Here is a 20,615-nt window from a genome sequence, read left to right as displayed (position 1 = left end):
ACAGCCCCAGATACTCCCCCCCCCGCATCCTGAGCTATCCTCCTGCCTGCACACAGCCCCCAGATACCCTGCATCCTGAGCTGTTTTCAAACTTTTTGAGCTGAGCCCCCCACCTCTGAGTTACAATTTTTGGTTGTGTCCACCCTCCACAACCCTGACAGGCTGGGTGGCCTGCTGAGGTGAGTCGGGGGTATAGGTGGCACTCCCTCCCCAGACTCCACCATGCGTAGCTGCCTTGAGCCCCGCTGGCCCCTGCCCACCCCAAATAGAAATCAAACTACACCTATGCCCAAGCTCTCACCCCCTCTGGCCCAGAGCCTCAAGTGCCCCTCTACCCCGCTGGGCCCTGGAGTTTTTATAGCATGTTGTGGGGGGGCCTCAGAGGAAAAAAAAAGGTTGAGAACCCCTGCTCTACACCACCTCCCACTGACCTCAGACACAGGGGGCACAGTCAAATGAAAGGGGCTATTTCTGGAGCACCTGTAAGCTCCAACAAATTTCGAGATGCTAGAAATTCCCTTTGTGGCCACTGGCAGAAGCGTCTCTTATAGTTGACTATTATATGGGAGTAGGATGGCATAAAATTGGCCTCAGCATTTGGGAGCTGGAAATAGCTCCTTTGCACACATCCTTCCTCTGCTGTGCCTATTGCTTCTTAGACACATCTGAGAATCCAATAGGTACATGTTTCACAGATGCATTGTTTAGGATATCAATAAAAAAAATTATATGACCCAAAAACCACAACCAGAGCCCTGCTGTGATAGATACTGCTCACATATGTAATAAAAATAGAGTCCCTGTTCCAAACAGCTTACCAGCATGTGACAAGAAGCAACAGGCTGAGAAAAAACAAACCAAGTGGAATACAAGGGAAGCACAAGGTGACAATTATGTTTAGCAGCCTTGGTGCACTAACTGCCTAGACACTGGTGGCACAATAAGTTCACAATGTTTTGTAGAAGTAAAGCATTAAATACTAAGTATTTTTCAATGATTACCTTAACTATAGCCAAATAATCTGACATTTTGTATTATATAAAAAGCTCTACTTTCAACACCTTTGCCAACTAAAATCAATACGGCAAATGTTTTTCTGTAATTCTTGGGTAGCATTTATTAAAGTTGATATGTTCCCAGACAGGAGCCAATTAATAAGGGTACTGTATTGGTTTAACTATAACGTGGGCATTTCTACTATACAAAAATAGTAAGAGCTATTAAAATTGGTATATAGTTCCCCTAAGATAGATATATAATAATGATTGTATAGTTTATAGTTAGCAATTTGTTGTATTTAAATAAAGCTTTTTGAATGTAAACAGTTTTTATTTAATAGTATAACAAAGCTACAGAAAACATCCTTATACCTTTTCTAACATTTTAGTTTAAGTTAATGCAAAGCAGGGATCAACTGTTCACCAAAAATACACTTTTTGGAGTTTACTCAGGTAATTGCTCTCCAGGACTTTGGACTAGACTTTGTTATCTGTGATTTCTTTGAAGAATCTACTTCAGTTTCTTCTTTCTGTATTAGATGACAGATATTTTTTACTACAAAGTTCCTGGTAACAAAATAACTGTATTCTTGCCAGCAAGTTAAAGAAGTATGGGCTGGATGAATGGATTATAAGGTGGATAGAAAGCTGGCTAGATTGTCGGGCTCAACGGGTAGTGATCAACGGCTCCATGTCTAGTTGGCAGCTGGTATCAAGTGGAGTGCCCCAAGGGTCGGTCCTTGGGCTGGTTTTGTTCAATATCTTCATAAATGATCTGGAGGATGGTGTGGATTGCACCCTCAGCAAGTCTGCAGATGACACTAAACTGCGAGGAGAAGTAAATACACTGGGTATATAGGGTAGGGATAGGATATAGAGGGACCTAGACAAATTGGAGGATTGGGCCAAAAGAAATCTGATGAGGATCAACAAGGACAAGTGCAGAGTCCTGCACTTAGGACGGAAGAATCCCATGCACTGCTACAGACTAGGGACCGAATGGCTCGGCAGCAGTTCCGCAGAAAAGGACCTAGAGGTGACAGTGGACGAGAAGCTGGATATGAGACAACAGTGTGCCCTTGTTGCCAAGAAGGCCAATGGCATTTTGGGATGTATAAGTAGGGGGCATTGCCAGCAGATCGAGGGACGTGATCATTCCCCTCTATTCGACATTGGTGAGGCCTCATCTGGAGTACTGTGTCCAGTTTTGGGCCCCACACTTCAAGAAGGATGTGGATACATTGGAAAGAGTCCAGCGGAGGGCAACAAAAATGTTAAGGGGATTGGAACACATGACTGATGAGGAGAGGCTGAGGGAACTGGGGATGTTTAGTCTACGGAAGAGAAGAATGAGGGGGGATTTGATAGCTGCTTTCAACTACCTGAAAGGGGGTTCCAAAGAGGATGGCTCTAGACTGTTCTCAATGGTAGCAGATGACAGAACGAGGAGTAATGGTCTCAAGTTGCAGTGGGGGAGGTTTAGGTTGGATATTAGGAAAAACTTTTTCACTAGGAGGGTGGTGAAACACTGGAATGCGTTACCTAGGGAGGTGGTGGAATCTCCTTCCTTAGAAGTTTTTAAGGTCAGGCTTGACAAAGCCCTGGCTGGGATGATTTAGTTGGGGATTGGTCCTGCTTTGAGCAGGGGGTTGGACTAGATGACCTCGTGAGGTCCCTTCCAACCCTGATATTGTATGATTGCATGAAAACTACTCTAGACCATAACCCATACTAATATAGTTGACTTTTCCCCTAAGAAAAGGGTACAGTATCCTAGCTCCTAAAGCCACTGAGAGGGACCACTGATACAACTTTTATAGCATACATATTGTTCTGCCTTGGGAACCAGATTCTCAAATGTTGGTTTTGGAGTCTATAATTTTAATGACTAGTGCATAATAAAACACAAAAAGAAAAACGTAGCATATTAACTTCAAATCTTAAATAAGCACTTCAGTTACAGAAGTTGTAGTTGTAATGTATTTGGTCACTGAAAATAAAAACACTCATGTTTGCCTAATACCAATCTAATCCATATTAGTAGAACGTTTAGAACAGTAACCATTATGTGAAATTAAAAATAAACAGTTCTCCCTTCCACATCGCCAGGAGATTTTACTATTACCAAATCTAAAGGTCAAGTTTTAAAAAGTAGATTTTCCTTTCTCTATGCCCTACCAAAACCTTCCACTGTATGTAAACAAAAATATTTTCTCTGCAGTTTTAAGAGTAAAAAGAGGGCATCACAATCACTGCACATGCTTGCAAAAGTGCCATGGGTTGCATTAGTTTCTCTACCTTTAGGGCTCAGACTTTTGCATAAAGCTGAACGGGCTTCCACTGACTATACTGCCATCCTGCATGGGAATTATCTCCAACAAGCTTCCAAAGAAATGTCTGCTGCCTTAGGAGAAAAAAAATTCCTTTAGACTCCACTGGAATTTCCCCTTTTGGGAAGGGGCGGGGGGTGAATGGGATCTGTGTTTGAGTTTCTTCTAGCCATGGTCCACCACAAAAGGAAGCTGCCTCAAACTCCCATTACCAACAAGGCGGCCCATTAGTAGGGCCTCAAACACAAGAGGCATCTCCTTTTGGAGACTGTCCTCCTGGTAGTCTTAGCTGTGAGAAGGTTCTGCTAGCAGTGTACCAGAGAAGGTCTTATTGACTAAAAATACCCATGACAAAAACGTAACCTTAGCAAAGTAACAGACAGGTTGAAGGCAATAAACAAAAATTCACAAAGCGCACAGCCTATCCTTTATTTTTTACTAAGAAACCCCCGACTTTTACTAAGAATCCCTAGTGGGGGCTGACTTCCAGCTGCTGCTCCAGTCCCACGCCACTCCTCCTGTGGCATTGACCCAGCCCTGGGGACCTCTGCTACTGCTCTGCTGGCCCCAGCAGTGGCTGATCCAGCAGCTGATGCTCCTGGGTGGGGGCTGACAACCACTCCAGCCCTGTTGCTGAGGCAGCCTGAAGATGTCACAGAAGTCCGTTGAAGTCATGGAATCCATGACCTCTGTGACAGAATCAGATCCTTACTTATTGCATTTGCAGAACAGCCAAATAGCCCGTTTAAAGTCATCCCACTGCTAGGTGCTCTGAAGTAAGCAAAGAGTTTGTTTACACTAGAAAAAAGTGTTCAAGATTAGATCAGGGTTAGTTACAAGATCATAGCAAGCCCCAATCTAGGCTCAACCACTTTTCTTAGTCTAGCTGTAACACAAAAGAGATCAGGACTGAGGGAACTGGAGATGTGGATGCATGCCCCTCAGCAATTTATAGGGATACGAGAAGATGCAGTAGGGATTGTAGTGAATGGGAAAGGGAACAAAGGTCAGCACTCTACCGTTGAGCATAAGGGTAGCATCAGTTTTCACCAACTATTGTCCTTTTCTAAATTAAATGTTTTATTGGTGAAGTAAACCATAAAGGAATAACCACAATCAAAGAAGAAGACAGAAAGGTAACAAAGTCATATTCACTCACACTGGACAATAACTTATATTTATTCACTGTTTATGTTGTAAGTAAATATATTGTTCAATGTATAACATATATGTACATTGGCCTGATTGCTTCTGAATTATATAAACATAAGGTAAATATTCACAAATAAAGTTATGCTAAATAAAGTATTCATACTTAGTTTTGACAAATGCATTAATTTTTAAATATTGCTACTTTATATCTTTCCTGTCCTTCACAGAAGCCATAAAAAACTTAAAAAGCTTTAAAAAATTAATATCTCTCTACTAGTAGGATAACTAATAGTTCCTGATGGTCAAAATACTATTATTGTCTCTTTATTTTCATTATGTAATTAAAGCAAACCTTCTGGTCCAATTCCACCCTACCTGTTAATGTTGTGCCCCTTATTTATATCTGATATGAGACAACAATTAAATAAAGTAATTTCATGTCAAAGAGGAACACAAAACAATGCATTCAGTAAATTAAATGTTCCTATAACTTGCACTAAAACTGTCTTAATGCTAAAATTTAAAGACAGCTCAAAGTTAATATGCTAGAATGCATCTCAATAGTGATCAGAAACAGAGCAAGAAATGATCAGGATAACAATGTATTTTAATGTATTTTGAATTTATGTTAAGGAATGCACCGTAAAACATGTCACTTTCTGAATCACAATAGCAGAATTTTATCTAAAAGTAGCTGTATTAAGAAATATGTTAACACTTACTGCCTCCTTTCCCTGTGGATTCTTAGTCTTTCAACTGCTGAGAATTTTTGGCAAGTGTATATAGAATAAAATATCCTCTTTCCCATCACCAAATATCATACAGATCAAGATCAACATTAATATTCTGAATTTAACTTTTTGTAATTGAAACAGATAACATGATTAAGGCTACGTTTTAGTCTCGGGTATTTTTAATAAAAGTCAGGTCATAGGCAGTAAATAAAAATTCACAGCCTCTGACCTGTCCATGACTTCTATTATAGCCCACAAGTTTTAGTTAGGGGTAGAGGGGCTGCCTGGGGGTGCCGCTAGTGCTTGGGGGGAGGGGCGGTGCCACGGGTGGCGGCATGCAGCCCAGGACCCCCACTGGCCTTGGGAGGGGGTTGGCGGGGCCGGCAGACTCCCTATCTGGTTCCATGCCTTCCCTCCTCCCGCAGCAGCAGCAGAGTTTGGGTGTGGGAGGGCACACAGGGTTGGGGCACGGGACGGGGTGAGGTGGGCTCTGGGCGGCGCTTATCAGGGGGGCTCCCTGGAAGTGGCGACATCCCCCTCGCTCAGCTCCAAGGCAGAGGCGTGGCCAGGCAGCTCTGCACACTGCCTCTGCCCAGACTGCTGGCTTCGCAGCTCCCATTGGCTAGAAACCGCGGCCAACGGGCGCTGCAGGGGCAGTGTCTGCAGGTGGAGGCAGTGCACAGAGCTGCCTTTCCCCTCCCACCCCCCCGGAGCTGAGTGAGGGGGATGTGAAGGCCACCAGGTAAGCACCGCTCAGAGCCCATCTCACCCCGTCCTGTGCCCCAACCCTGCCCCCTCCCACAGTAACTCTGCTACTGCTGGGGGAACGTGATGCGGTGGCCCAAGACTGCCCCAGCAGCGGCCGGTACGACTGGTGCAGGGCTGCCTGAGCTGCCTATGAGCCAGGCACACTGGCCGCTGCAGAAGTCACAGAGGTTAGGGAAAGTCACGGAATCCAAGACTTCTGTGACAAATTCGCAGCCTTAAACATGATTAACAGAGCAGAATCACTGATCGAGGTGCCAATTACTTTATTTTTACACTCTACTGCTGCCACTAGCTCTGTTTTATTCAACTATGTTATCAGCAAGGTGTGTATTTTTTCTGCTTTTAAAAAAGTATTTAACAGGAATGGTGTTGAAATGAAAAAGTAACCAATGACTTTCTGGCAGAGCTTAGCTAACTAGAGTTTAAAAGCTATTTACATTGAAACTCTGTAGAACATACACATCCTGTATTTTTTTCAACTTACTTTTGTTTATTAATTTCATCAAGTGTTTCTATTCTGATCTAACAAACTGTGTACTAAACGTGCTTTGTTCTCTACTACTTCTGTTTTTAACATGGGAATATAATTTACATTTAGCACTATGAAGAAAATGAAAAAGCAACTTTTGGATTGACAGCAAAGGAAAAAAATGTATGCACACATTTGGAGTACTGCTCCAAATCATCACTTTAAATCAGTCCAAACAACAATAGTGATAGGGCACCCTTAAAACATAACCACAATTGTGCACAAACAGCAATAAAATGGTCATCCTCAAGTTTATACTGTATAGTAAGAAATGCAGTCACAGTAAATATTGAGGGCCAGATTCTGCTCTCAGTGGAGTTACTCCAGATATACATCAGTGTACCAGAGAAAAATCTTGTCTTGTATATTAACTCTTATAAAGGGAATACACGGAGGGAAAGCAGATGGGAGAATTAAATATATAAACCTCTTATGTATTGAGAAAGAATCCAGCTTGCACTCTTACCTCTGCTTTTAACCCCCTACAAAGGTAGGCAGATAGCTGCTCACATAAATTAATTCTGTTTCCTAGACTTAAGTGAAATGCTTGACATTTTACTATAGCTACATGTGGATGGAGGAGAAAGGAAATGGAAGCTGTTGAATTTCTAGAAGAGTTATGCAGAATACTATAAACTGAAAAGTGGGGTGAAACCTAGTCATACGTAGAACACTAAGGCTGTATCTATCTATATATAAAAAGTCTGTTTTTTACAGTAGGATAACTAATGCCCCTTAGCTATCCTGCTGTAAATCCTAGTGCAGCCAAGACACCTGTAGTTTTTACTGCAAGGTAGCTAGGCAGGGTCAACACTATACCTGCCCCTTCTTAATCTTCCAGTAAAACTACAATGCTACATATATTTCTAAAAAACTTTAAATAAAACTAAGGTCTGACAAGAAGAGTACTATACTTACAGATGAAAAAGGGTGTGGACAACTTTAACACTTGTGACAGGGTCACGCCGGATGGCTACAGGAGGGTAATAGAAGGCAGATATTAGCCCCAGGTAAAGTAAGTCCCTTTTCCCTGGGTAAGGTAACAGGGAAGGTTCCAGAACAATCAGGAACCTTCTGGAGACAATTAAGACAGACAGGCTGATTAGAACACCTGCAGCCAATCAAGAAGCTGCTAGAATCAATTAAGTCAGGCTAATCAGGGCACCTGGGTTTAAAAAGGAGCTCACTTCAGTTTGTGGAGCATGTGTAAGGAGCAGGGAGCAAGAGGCGCTCGGAGCTGAGAGTGAGAATGAGAATGCATACCGTTGGAGGACTGAGGAGTACAAGCATTATCAGACACCAGGAGGAAGGTCCTATGGTGAGGATAAAGAAAGTGTTGGGAAGAGGCCATGAAGAAGTAGCCCAGGGAGCTGTAGCTGTCGCACAGCTGTTCCAGGAGGCACTCTAGACAGCTACATTCCACAGGGCCCTGGGCTGGAACCCGGAGTAGAGGGCTGGCCCGGGTTCCCTCCAAACCTCCCAACTCCTGGTCAGACACAGGAGTTGACCTGGAGTGTGGGTTCACGAAAACAGCCGAACTGAGGGCTGCCATGAAGCTCCAAGGCAAGCAAATCTGCCAATAAGCGCAAGACCCACCAAGGTAGAGAAGGAACTTTGTCACACACTATACTGCTTTTTTGTTTCTTTATTGATTTTACAGGATTTTACCAAGAATAAATAAAGCTGTAAGCTCCAGTTTCCTTCCAAATTTATCAATAGTCTGAATTTTATGTTTTATCATCTTCTAGAATCTTCAAGCTTTCTTCAGTTTTTATGGACCAATATAAGCAGTCTTGATCACTAAACACCATATTTGCTCATTTACAGAGCATATTTTACCTTCTTGCACTGCTGCATCTCATTTGACACAGCCAATGGCAGCACTTGCATCTCTTCTGTAAACTATAATTGGTTTGAAGAGGGGTTTGTATTTTTTTTAAACAGTTAATTCTTGAAATGCCATGAAAGTTTAAAAAATAAGTTGGAGATTGTTTCCTTGATCATTTGTAGCACTCCTTACAATACTGCACATCCAGTCTCATTTATCATTGTAGCTCTCTTTATAGATATATAGTGGAGTCGCATCTTACTAGGGTTAGGTTCTAAAGTCAGCGTGTAAGGCAAAAATCGCATATAGTCAAAATTACCCTTGAAAATCCCTTAAATCGCAAACCAGAGTGCCGCAGGGTGGCCAGGAGCATCGTCTATGATTAGCAACACTTTAAAGTCAAGTCCTTTCTCTTTGAGGTACCGCTTGACCTCTGGAATGAAACACTTGTGGAACCAACCCAGAAATAATGCTGCTGTCACCCAAGCCTTTTTATTTGATTGCCAGAACACAGGTAGGAGATTTTTGTTCTTGCCTTGTAGGGCACGGGGATTTGCAGCCTTGCAGAGCAAGTTCGGCTTTATTAAATGCCCAGCTGCATTGCCACAGAACAACACAGTCATATGGTCTTTAGCTGCTTTGAAGCCAGGAGCTTGTCTTTTTGATTTTGAAGTGTAAGTGCGGTTGGGCATTTTTTTTCCCCAGAAGAGCCCAGTCTCGTCAGCATTAAAAACTTGTTCCTGAAGATAGCCCTTTTCTTCTATGATTTTCTTTAATTGTTCGGGGTAGGCTTTTGCTGCCTCTTCTTTGGCAGATGCAGCTTCACCAGTAGTCTGCACGTTTTTGAGGTTGAAGCAGTTCCTAAAACTGTTAAGCCAATCTTGGCTGGCTTTGAATTCCTTCTCATCAGAAGGCTGTCCCTCTTCGGCAGGAGGTTTCAACAGAATGTAGAGGCTGTCTACACTACACGCTGAATCAGCGGGCGGCGATCAATCCAGTGGGGATCGATTTATCGCGTCTACTCTAGACGCAATAAATCGACCCCCCCAAGCGCACTCCCGTCAACTCCTGTACTCCACTGCAGCAAGAGGCGCAGGCAGAGTCAACGGGGGAGCGACAGCAGTCAACTCACCGTAGTGAAGACACCGCGGTGAGTAGATCTAAGTATGTAGACTTCAGCTCTGTTATTCAAGTAGCTGAAGTTGCGTAACTTAGATCGATCCCCCCCGAGCGCATATAGTTGAATTCGTATAAGTTAAATGCGTGTATGATGCAAGTCACCTGTACACAGAAACAGTTTCCTCTTTCAGACTTTGTATCTGTAAGATTAGCTAATTATAAACTTTTAATTCTAATATTAAACCCTTGCATTTTTTGAAACTGGCAGATTATTAAGAATGAGACATCTGCACCCAATTCTCTCTCAGCTATCACTTAGAATTACATAATTACCAATTTCTTTAAAATATTAACTTTTTAAAATGCTTTCTTTAAAATATACTCACAAAAATGTGATAAATAGATTTTCCCTGCATCTGCTAATATTAAAGGATTATCCACAAAACTGTAGGTCAAAGTGACAAATTTAAATAACAATCCAGAGAATAGATAAAATCTATTTGTGATTATTCTAGTACAGGTCAAATAGAGGATGTAAAAGACTATGACTATGTTTCTGTAAAAATTCTACAAACCCAGGAGATCTCAACTATTCTTTTCTTTTGGTATTTTCTCCTCTTTGGGGTTTTATTTGGTGTCAGGTCTGCTAAAGCTCTACATCAACTCATGAACAATGGCAGAATACATCCCAAAGTAGAGATTAATCTTTGAGACGGAGTATTTGGAATTTCACTTGTTCATATGGTGTTGACAGGGCTTTCATCCACTCCATTTCTGTGTCTACTCCTGCTAATTATTTTTCTTTATAAACATTTCATCCATACTTCATCATGGCATTTGTGCTATACAAACACTGACTTTAGCTGTGAAGGCAAGTAGCTTCCTCTAAGGGAACAAAATCACTGTCTTAGCCACTGCTAAAGACCATGAAAGAAAAATTAAGAAAAAAGAATTTAAAGTATATCTTTGGTGCATGCAGCCCAAGTTCACCCAAAGATTATCCCAAGGCCATTCCCATCCCCAGGTTTACTGCATAAGGGCAACCAATACTACTGATCAGCCTGCAAAATAAATCAAAGCAGGGCTAGACAACTTTTTCATATACAAGCAAGTGCCAATATCAAAGATAAAGAGGGAAAAGACAGCACACAACATGAGGTCCCAGTTAGTGCTAGTGAGAAGCCAGTTCCTATCACTAGCTTCTGCAAAAGAAGGCGGCTTAGTATTCCTACCATGATGCTGTCCCTAGATCTTTCTGGTGATCTCCATCTTTCACATAGACCTTTGGCTTCTAAGAGTCTGGTAAGTCTGAAACACTTTCCTATCTCTAGGTGTTCTTGTTTTCCTTATTTCATCCCAGAATCTTAAGGAGAGAAAGTATCTGCTACTCCCTACTCCTCATTCCTGACTGCAGTGAACGAAGCGGGAGATGACATACTGGAAAGCTCTTGTGAAAATATCATCCTTGATATTTTTAAAGTTTTTTTTTTTTAAATATAATTTTCCTCTTAAATATTCATTGAAAAAACATGACTAGAACTGAATTTAGCATCAAGCAGCTGGTGTAAAAGGCTGTGATTTCATCCCAAACCAAAGCAGATATATTTTCATAATATACTGTAAAAGGGCAATGCAAGGATTAAAATATATATCTGTAGTGGCAAAAAATGCAATTCTTTGACAAACTATCATGTCTGATGGCAGTTTAGACCAGAACGAACAAAAAAAAAGCCTTGCGCTAATGGGGGTGTAGTTTTCAAGCTACATACGGGAAAGAGAGTTCAATGAAAAGTATCTTTTAAAAAAAATTACTACATTCAATAGCAAAAGTGAGGAAGTTACCAAATTTTGCAAAGCTATATAATAAAAATGAAAAATTACTTAGCAAACAGCTGCCATCTGAATTGTGATCAATTGAGGCAGCAAACAAGCAAATGTTGTTCAGCATTTTAGTGCCAGAGAGAGGCTGGAGGCTTCCCAATCTCCCATCCCTCTCAGTCCCTGTTCACCTGACCCCTCCAATCCCTCACTTCCCCATCCATCCCTTTTAACCCCTCCCTCACTACACTCCAACTTCCCTCTCCTTATTTCCACCTACTCTTCTACCCCTAATCACCTACCCTTCCCAGCAATCACTGCATGTATAATTGGTTTTCTTTTCAGAAATAGTTCTGGTGACTTCTGAATATTCTGCTGTACTCAGATTACATTTCCCCAAAATGAAAACACTCCATGTTGGAGCAACATGCCTCCTTTTTTTTTTTTAATTAATTATTATTTTTATTACTACTTCAAAATTCTGCTCTGGGTTGGATTTGAACTCACAATGATTATGCGGAGTGCAGATTCATTGGCTAGAAAATTTCCTTGGCGCTACACAGGTCCTGTGAATCTTAGGTGCTGGAACACCTAGCTGGAGAAGCAAACTATATGTAATCTGATTTCCCCCAAACAGGTTAACAGACGTCATGCACTTTGTTTGGATAACCCTCAACCATTGGAGAGCCTGGTACAATCTCAGCCATGGTTTATATCTATCTGTGTCCAAAAATTGGCTACCAGAATAAGAACTTTAAGGAAAAGAAAAGAAAAGAAAAATACTGGGCGCTGTATCTCAGGAACCTTTTGTTCAAATAACCCCAAATTTAGTTCACTAACCTAAATCATGTACTCCTCTGAGGTACACAATTTCAAGACAATCCGATTCGTCATAAATATTTTAGAGCACTTTGAACAGTAGCACTATAAATAGAAAGTTGGTCTTAATCTTAACTATATTTGTCAAACTATGTCAACAGACTAGACTTCCTGCTAGGAAGTACTGTCGCAGAAAAAAGGCAGTAATCATTAATACACACCAGAATATAAGAGGATATCAAAAACTGGAAGATGGTTCTAAAAACAGTTTTGAAATTGTTTTTATTTTCTTAATGAAAACTTTCTTGAAAGAAATTAGACTTGATCAATACACTTCTTTAAAGATATTGCAAGAAGATTTTTGTCGGAATCTAAAACCAAATAAGATCCCTAAGCATCTAATAACCCTTAAAATGTTCATACAGAAATATTCCAAAACAAAAGGTTACATCAAAAGCTTCCCTGTACACAGGAACACTCTTTTAATACCTTCATATTAGATGCCTCAGTTTCCAGTTTTGTAAGATGATTTGAGTTGTCCTCTAGTTCTTGTCGTAGGTTTGAGTTCTCCATCTTTAGCGCCTCAACTTGCTTTAACAACTGATCATACGAAGCTGCAGCCATCCTGGGCTACCCCTGAACCTAAAAAAACCACAGATTTTTAGTCCAAGTGTTTCAGAAAAAAAGCATTGTGAACTTTGAGGCAATTCTACCTCTCTTCTCTTCCCCAGTTTCTAAAGTTTAATATGAACATTTATTAAATTACTAAATTTATAATCAGTATGACAAATTCAAGGAAGAAGGAAAGACAAGTTGTTAGAAGTTTTATATCTGCTAATCTTAAAAGTACATAAATAAATTGATCAGGAAATATTTATTTAGATATATGATGCAATATCCATTACATGGCTGCTGTACAAGAAGTTAAACACAAACAAGAAGGAGAGAAAGTATGGGAGAATGTTTTTGTGTCTTAGTTTTGTGAGGACAAAAAGTAAAATAAGTGAAAGGAAAAAATGCTCTAAGTCTTAGGGAGACTTACTGACATCAGGGAAGGCTCCACATTACACACAAGGCGTTGACAAGTAAATTGGCAATTACCTAAATATTTATATCATGCTCATCACTGCAATGTAAGCAACAAGAGGAAAGATGTGGCCAAGGTGGTATGAAAGCCATTAGGATAATATTCTTTGCTCTTTGTGTATGACCTGAGTAAAGACTTATTAACAGCTCATTTTTAGAACAATCAATAAGCATTTATAAACTGTTCCTGAAAGACATTCATCACCTACAAATCTCAGGAAGTCACTGGGATTTCTGGGTGACCAGCACCTCTCAAGACCAGGCTTATGGAGACTGTAGGTCAAAGGATAACAAATATAAATATTCAAGAGACTTAACACAAAACATCTTAAAACAGTATCAAATGTAGCAGCAGTCCCAACAGAGAGGTTTTGCAACTGTAGCAGTCTGTACTTCTAGAGACCTGCAATATATTTCCAACACTATGTGTGATCTGATTGCACAGCAGCAGAAATAACTGATTATTTTTAAAATTAAGATATTACACATAGAAAATAGGGAGGAAGAGAGCAGGAAAGGTAAGAAATGACAAAATAAAAGGTTGATTATATTGTTATTACTAACATTTTTATCAACAGAAGCTGTAATTGAAATAGTACGAATTAACAATACCACTAGCAAATCTACATGGATTGGTCAGTAATCTTCATTTGTGGGAAAGTAATGATATTTGTGATTCCAGCCCAAGATAGCACCACTGCCATTCACGTATCCAAATGCACGTTTTTCTGCCATTTTGTAATAATTATATTGCAAAACCAAAAGCAAATTGTGTCCTATGATGACTTTAATAGTTAGCACACAGTAAGAATTGTGCAACTAACATTCAGTAGTATGAAGTAATGTAAATAGGTTGGTCAAATTTGATATATTTCAAAATGACAGTTAATCTCTTAATCATCTGCCATTCAGCAGAAAAATACCAGGCTTAACATTTCATACATGCACACCATCTTATCACCTTGTCAACCTTACAGAAAGAATTTCCTATCTGAATATGTCATAAGACATTAAACCCACAAATCAAAAGAGGAATATAGAAGGCTTAGAAGTTGGTATATTCATCTTCTAGTCATGACTGTGCTACTTTGGGAATTGCCTTAAATCTAAAATTTCAGATTTAAAATCTTGTCTTGAATACACTGCATACATGTACAGTCTGCAAACTATTCAGTACCTTCAGAACTGTACCCAAGACCATCTAAAAAACTAATTTGTTGTAAATTTCCAGTATACACTTTGAAAAGTCTCTCTAATCGACCTACGTTTATTTAGCTCACTCGATGAAAACAAAGCCCACACTGATGATCAGAGGAATAGGAATAAAAGTACATGGATGCTATCTGATAAACCTTCTTACCCTCTGATTTTAGGAAGCAAACTTTCACATCCCAATCATCTCACCTCATTCAAGAAGCTGGGCTAAGAAGGGAATGAATCATTTGAGGAACTGATGCAGTGAGAGGGTGCAAGAGTGTCCCAGAAAAATCCCAAATTTCTTCCATGCTGTGCTCACATTAGGAATGAGGCTCCATTCTGGAGAAATTAAGGCACTCTGAAGTCATTAGCTCTGCTCAATGGAGTCTGTGTTGATAAAAAGTTAATTCTACCTAAAAGGCAGAGTGATGGTAAATAGGTTGTTTGATTATCGTATGTGATGTTACGTGAACATATCAATATTTATATAAAACTGTGCACACACTCTCCCATTTTACATTCGTTTTACACATTTCATTTATTTGTTAACTACCTGCCTACCTAAGAAATACAACTAATAACTGCAGTGTTCCGTTTCTTTCTATAGCTACAGTGAGCAATCCCACACTAGTCCTACACTGGACTAGATCTATGGACTTCTCCATCTCTAATTTCTACAACAGTATTTTATCAGTCTTTAAGGCTTGTAACGTCAACAGCATCTCAGTGTTCATTTCAGGTTATACGATTACACCAGGTGGCAAATTTAATTGATCATTTGCTGCACCTTTGAAATGTCAGGAAGACAGATACCTCACCTTGCCATCTGTTTATTAAAGAACTGCATTTTAAATTTAATCAACAGGTGGTGGTATTATGAGTATTGAGCATCTGCATCAGATTTTATTTATTTATTTTATAAATTGGGTTGGTCAGTGGTGAGAGGGAGAGTAATGAATATGAAACCAAAGGTCAGACTCTGCCGGTCTTGCTCATGCTGATGGTCTTTACTCAAGCATGTAGTCTCCTTGAAATAGGTGGGACTAGTTGCATAAAAGAGTTATAACATCCCCAGAATTCAATGGAGAAAAATGGAAGATGAGAGGATCTGAACAGAGTGGAAGAATGGTAAGTGGATAACCCTAATTAAAAGATTCTTAAATAAAAAATGAGCTCAGAGTTTGTTTGGAGTTTTTTTGGGGTAGGGGTGTTAAAATCCGTAAAGTTCTAATTATGAAAGCTTTTTAAAAAGGCAATGTACCTTTTGTGATATTTATCACAAAGAAAGTAAAAAAAATAAAAGATTGTTCAATATACCAGAAATCTGAAACAGGTTGTAAACCAGGTAGATGCAACTCAAATTGGCTATATGTTTTAATATAATCAGTCCCAAATCCAGTAAACGATATTAGCCTTTAATGTGTCTTTGGACATAACATACTGTGGGGTCACTTTATCAAATGAAAGGGGGGAAAGTTCCACCCCTAAAACACAGTAATAAAATCAGTCCTTTTGGAAAGTCCCTCAGTGGCAGGACTAGGTACTGAATGCTCTCAAGTAACCAAGTTAAGAGGGGAATGCAGCACATGGTTAATTTGAAGCTTGCTTTTCCCCATTCTGCTCTCAGATTAATTCAACTGAGCCAGCAAGCCTCAGAGCTGAATTTAAAAATTGACTTCAGCTGTCCAATTTTGTTTAATTGCCTCAAATTGTTGCTATTAACCAGAAAGCCAATATAAAAATTAAAGAGTGTGGGTTCTCAAAAAACTGAAGATTCATTGAAAGCTGAGGGTTTTGTGGAAGTGCGTAATTTTCATTGGGGGGGAAGGAATGCATTTTGATAAGGACCAAACATTCTGTTTTGACATTTTGGAACAGAACACTAGAATATAAAATAAATTTCTAAATGAAAAATTGACTTTAATTTAAAAAAAATCAAAACCAGAACAAAACATTTTGATAGACATGAAAACACTTGATAAATATTTCCTGTCACAGGAAATTCTGAAAAATTTTGGTTTGTTCTTTTCTGGAATGATTTTTTTTTTTTTTTTGAACTTGTAGAATTTCCCATGAAACAGAAAATCTGGTTCTCACTCAATTCTACTATTCACATTTTTTCAGTTTCCAAATTTCTCCATTTTAGAGACACTGATATTTATTAGCTTGCTCCTATATTTCTGTAAAATCTTGTGTGAAGAAACTCTCATACCAGTCCACACACAAACAGAGGATTATTGTATGTATATGCAGGGGAGACATGGAGCCACTAAAATACCGGACATAATAGCTATGCCTTTTTCCTCAGCAAGGTGGAAATAATTCCTTAAAACGAACCTAAGAAAAAGAAGAGTCCCTTAGTCTAGAAACCATCATCCCTAATTCAGAATTCATTTATAGAAAAAACTATAGGGACTTCCCAAGCATTAAACATAAGATCAAATTTCCAAAAATATACATCAAGACTCCAGTGTGTCTTGCAAACCAAGGCCACATGGAAGTGAGGGCAGAAATATGCTGACAGCACAGTTCCTCCTTGCATGATCACTTCCTGTTCACTGAAAAAGTAAAATGACATTTATAGAAACCCTATACAGTGACCTATAAAGTGAGAGAGATCCTCTTGTCCTGAGGAGCAGGCTGAACCAGATGATGCCTGGCCCAACACTGTTTGCAACTGTGGTTAAGATCTTTGCTTTCAAATCTGAAAAAATACAGCTAAGCTAATCAGACCAGTACCAAATTTAGCAGTTGGAAAAAAGAAAATGTTACAGCCTGATTCACACCAGTGTTGCCAACTTTGTGATTTTTATCAGTCTGGCAATATTTAGTGTTTTGCTTCAAGCTCTAGCTACTGGAGTCAAGTTCTTACATGAGAACCTCAGCTTTTATGATTTTTAAAAATATGCTTTTAGAGGTAGAGAAAAGCTTTAAAATGTGAAACGAGTAACGTAAAGTCTTAAAAGCCAAAAAGCAAATAAAAAGAACTCTACATTTTATTTTTAAATTCATGATTTTTAAGCCAAATCTCATGAATCTTCAGTGTTGACAATATTGTTAGCCACCTTTTTCTGTGAATTCCACGATCAGGAAAAACCAAGGCTCAGTTATGATCCACCAAAACCTATAATCCCAAGCAATTCACTTTCTCCTCTGTTGCAGGGGGCCCAAAACCTCTGAGAAAACAGACAACCAAGAGTCAGCTCAATGAGGTAACAGAACTACAAATTTTTCTAGTATAATCATAGACTCAGACTTTACGGCCAGAAGGGACCATCATGATCTAGTCCAGAGGTGGGCAAACTACGGCCTGTGGGACCCTCCTGCCTGGCCCCTGACCCCCTAGCCTGGGAGGGTCACCCCTGGCCCCTTCCCCGCTGTCCCCCCTCCCCTGCAGCATCAGTGCACCATGCCACCAGCACAAGGCTCTGGGCGGACAGGCAGCGCAGCTGCAGAGCCGCAACCTGACCCGGTGCTCTGGGTGGCACGGCTGTAGCGCCGCCAGCCGCCGGTGCTCCAGGCAGCGCAGTAAGGGGGCAGAGGGGGTTGGATAGAGGGCAGAGGAGTTGGGCGTGGTGGTCAGGGGGCGGGGGTATGGATGGGGTCAGGGTGGTCAGAGGGCAGGGAATAGGGGGGTTGGATGGGGCAGGGGTTCTGGGGGGCAGTCAGGAATGAGGGGGGGTTGGATGGGGCGGTAGAGGGTGGTCAAGGGACAGGGGGCAGTGGATGGAGTAGGAGTCCCGGGGGAGCCATCGGGGGAGAGAAGCGGGGCAGGGGGGTCGGACAGAAGGCAGGGGCCGGGCCACACCTCACTGTTTGGGGAGAGACAGCCTCCCCTAACGGGCCCTCCACACAATTTTGGAAACTCGATGTGGCCCTCAGGCCAAAAAGTTTGCCCGCCCCGATCTAGTCTGACCACCTGCACATTGCTCACCACAGAACCTCATCCATCCACTCCTGTAATAGACCTGTAACCTGAAGTCCTCAAATCATGATTTAAAGACTTAAAGTTACAGTGAATCCAACATTTACACTAGTTTAAATCTACAAGTGATCCGTGCCCCATCTGCAGAGGAAGACGAAAAGTACCGAAAACTGGCATGTCTCTCTGGACGTGCCAGTTATACTCCTAACACAATAAGAAAACTTGCAGACCATTTAAGGATCACTTCTCTTCATGTCTATTCTGCAGGAGCGACACTTGGATACAATAGATGCCATTTTTTTGACACAGGGCTTCAAAAATATTCCTATCACCTACTAGCTGAAGCACTAAACCTTCTCACCAGAGTGAGAAATAGCTCCACAGCCATGTCTTCCGAAAAAACAACCCCCTTCTCCCCACACCCACTTAAGGGGGCTGAGTATATTTTTCTCTAATGAAAATGTCTGTAAAATATTTTTAATGCCTACAGTCCATTAACAATTACCTTTCCGTTCACCTTTACTCCATTTTTCAGGTCTTAATATTAAATGTACAGTGCTTTTCTTCTGTAAATTTCAAAGCACTTTATAAAAGGAGATGGAGGACGGAGAAACTACAGCACAGAGAGACAAAGCTCTCTACACTAGTAGTAGTAGAAGAAATAGATCAAACAAGTAGCCTGGGACACAACAGGGAATTGAATCTGGGTTTCCCAGGTTCCTGGTTAGCACACAAACCCTGATCATCCAGTCTCTCTCTCTCCCCAAGAGTTTAATAATTATTCTTCTATACTGTAACTTCTCCCTCTTACTAATACCCCGTGTCTCAGGTCCTCCACAGCACAACAGGACTTAATATCACTGCAACAACCAAAATTCAGTGGCAACATTAATTTATTCCATTGACAATATAGCACACTAATATATTTGTATCTCTTGCCTGTCTTAGAATGTCTCTCTCTTGCATGTGCATCAGGGAAAGGGGAGCTTTCATTTCTCTGAATGTAAGCTGCCCTGTAGCTCAAAATCCCAGCTCCCCAGCACCTAGCTCCAGTGCACAGTGCAAGGAATAGGCACTGAAATCCAATTAATTCCTTTTGTGAGGAAAGCTGGAGAGCAACAGGTGGTTTTACCTGGTTCTAGAAGGGCAGGGCAACAAAAAAACAAAGTTTCAGAGGCCTCCTAACAGCATGTTTCATGGAAGAAATGCTGAATTCAGTAGCATCTGAGAAAAATGTCAAATTCCACAGTCACAGAATTAAGCTATTGCTTGAGAGTGGCTGCAAATTCAGGCAGGTAACAATGCACTGGTTCATACTTTGAAGGTTGCCCCCACAACCACTGCAAGGTACCATGACCAGACTTTAGACAAGTTATAAAGCTCTATTACAGGGGTCGGCAACTTATGGCACACGTGCCAAAGACAGCATGCACGCAAGCCGATTTTTAATGGCACGCTGCTGCCTGCCAAGTCCCAGCTACCAGCCCCGCTCAGCCCGCTGCCGAACCCAGGCTGGGACCCTGGCATGCAGGAGCATGCCATTAAAAATCCTGCCCGCCTGGGCCCACTCTTCTCTGCCCCTCCATGCCCCCGACCCCCGGCAGCGTGAAGAAGCTTGGTCCTGCCAGCTGCTGCTGCAGAGCAGGCAAGCTCCCCCCCGCCCCGCCTCTTCCCCCAGCATGCTGGGTTCCTGCCCCTTCTCCTCTCCCTTACTGCCGCCAATCAGCTGATGGCCCTTGCCAGCAACAGGGAGAAGCAGAGCCTCAGCGCGCTCACTGCTCCGGGGAGGAAGTGGAGAAGAGATGGGGACGGGGCCATGGGGTGGAATCAGGGCATATCCCCTTCAGCCCCCTGCCATGAGCTGCTCAGGGCAGAGGGCTGGGAGCACCCCCATGACCCCAGCCCACACCCCCAGCCCTCTGCCCTGACCCCTGCATCCCCCTCACACACCCCTAGCCTCCTGCCCTGACCCCTGCACCTCCCACGACCCCAGCCCTGACTCCCGCTCAGCCTGCTGCCGACCTAGGTGAACGGAACCCCAGGCTGACAGTGGGTTGAGCGGGACAGCAGCGTAAGATCAGCATTTTAATTTAAATTTTAAATGAAGCTTCTTAAACATTTTGAAAACCTTGTTTACTTTACATACGACAATAGTTTAGTTATATAATATATAGACTTATAGAGACCTTCTAAAAACGTTAAAATGTATTACTGGCACGCGAAACCTTAAATTAAAGTGAATAAATGAAGACTCAGCACACCAATTCTGAAAGGTTGCCGACCCCTTCTCTATTACCCAGTACAGGAACTAG

At 41.3% G+C, this 20,615-nt stretch overlaps 1 protein-coding gene across 8 annotated transcripts in view; it reads right to left on the bottom strand.

Annotated features, from left to right (window-relative positions):
* The window catches only part of APC (APC regulator of Wnt signaling pathway), a 189,215-nt gene that overhangs the window by 127,644 nt on the left and 40,956 nt on the right, over positions 1-20,615 (bottom strand). For 7 of the 8 annotated variants that reach the window (XM_073344697.2, XM_073344696.2, XM_073344701.2 and 4 more), the window contains one exon: positions 12,585-12,737. The exons of the other annotated variant lie outside the window; for it this stretch is intronic. In XM_073344697.2, the coding sequence (XP_073200798.1) occupies positions 12,585-12,719 (135 nt within the window). In that variant the 5' untranslated portion in view covers positions 12,720-12,737. The remainder of the gene's footprint in view (positions 1-12,584; positions 12,738-20,615) is intronic. 8 annotated transcript variants of the gene reach the window in all.

This window comes from Lepidochelys kempii, chromosome 5 (genome assembly GCF_965140285.1).
Source record: "Lepidochelys kempii isolate rLepKem1 chromosome 5, rLepKem1.hap1, whole genome shotgun sequence".
Classification (NCBI taxonomy): Eukaryota; Metazoa; Chordata; order Testudines; family Cheloniidae; genus Lepidochelys; species Lepidochelys kempii.
The sequence above is the reverse complement of the archived record's forward strand: the minus strand, read 5'-3'. Positions and strand labels throughout refer to the sequence as shown.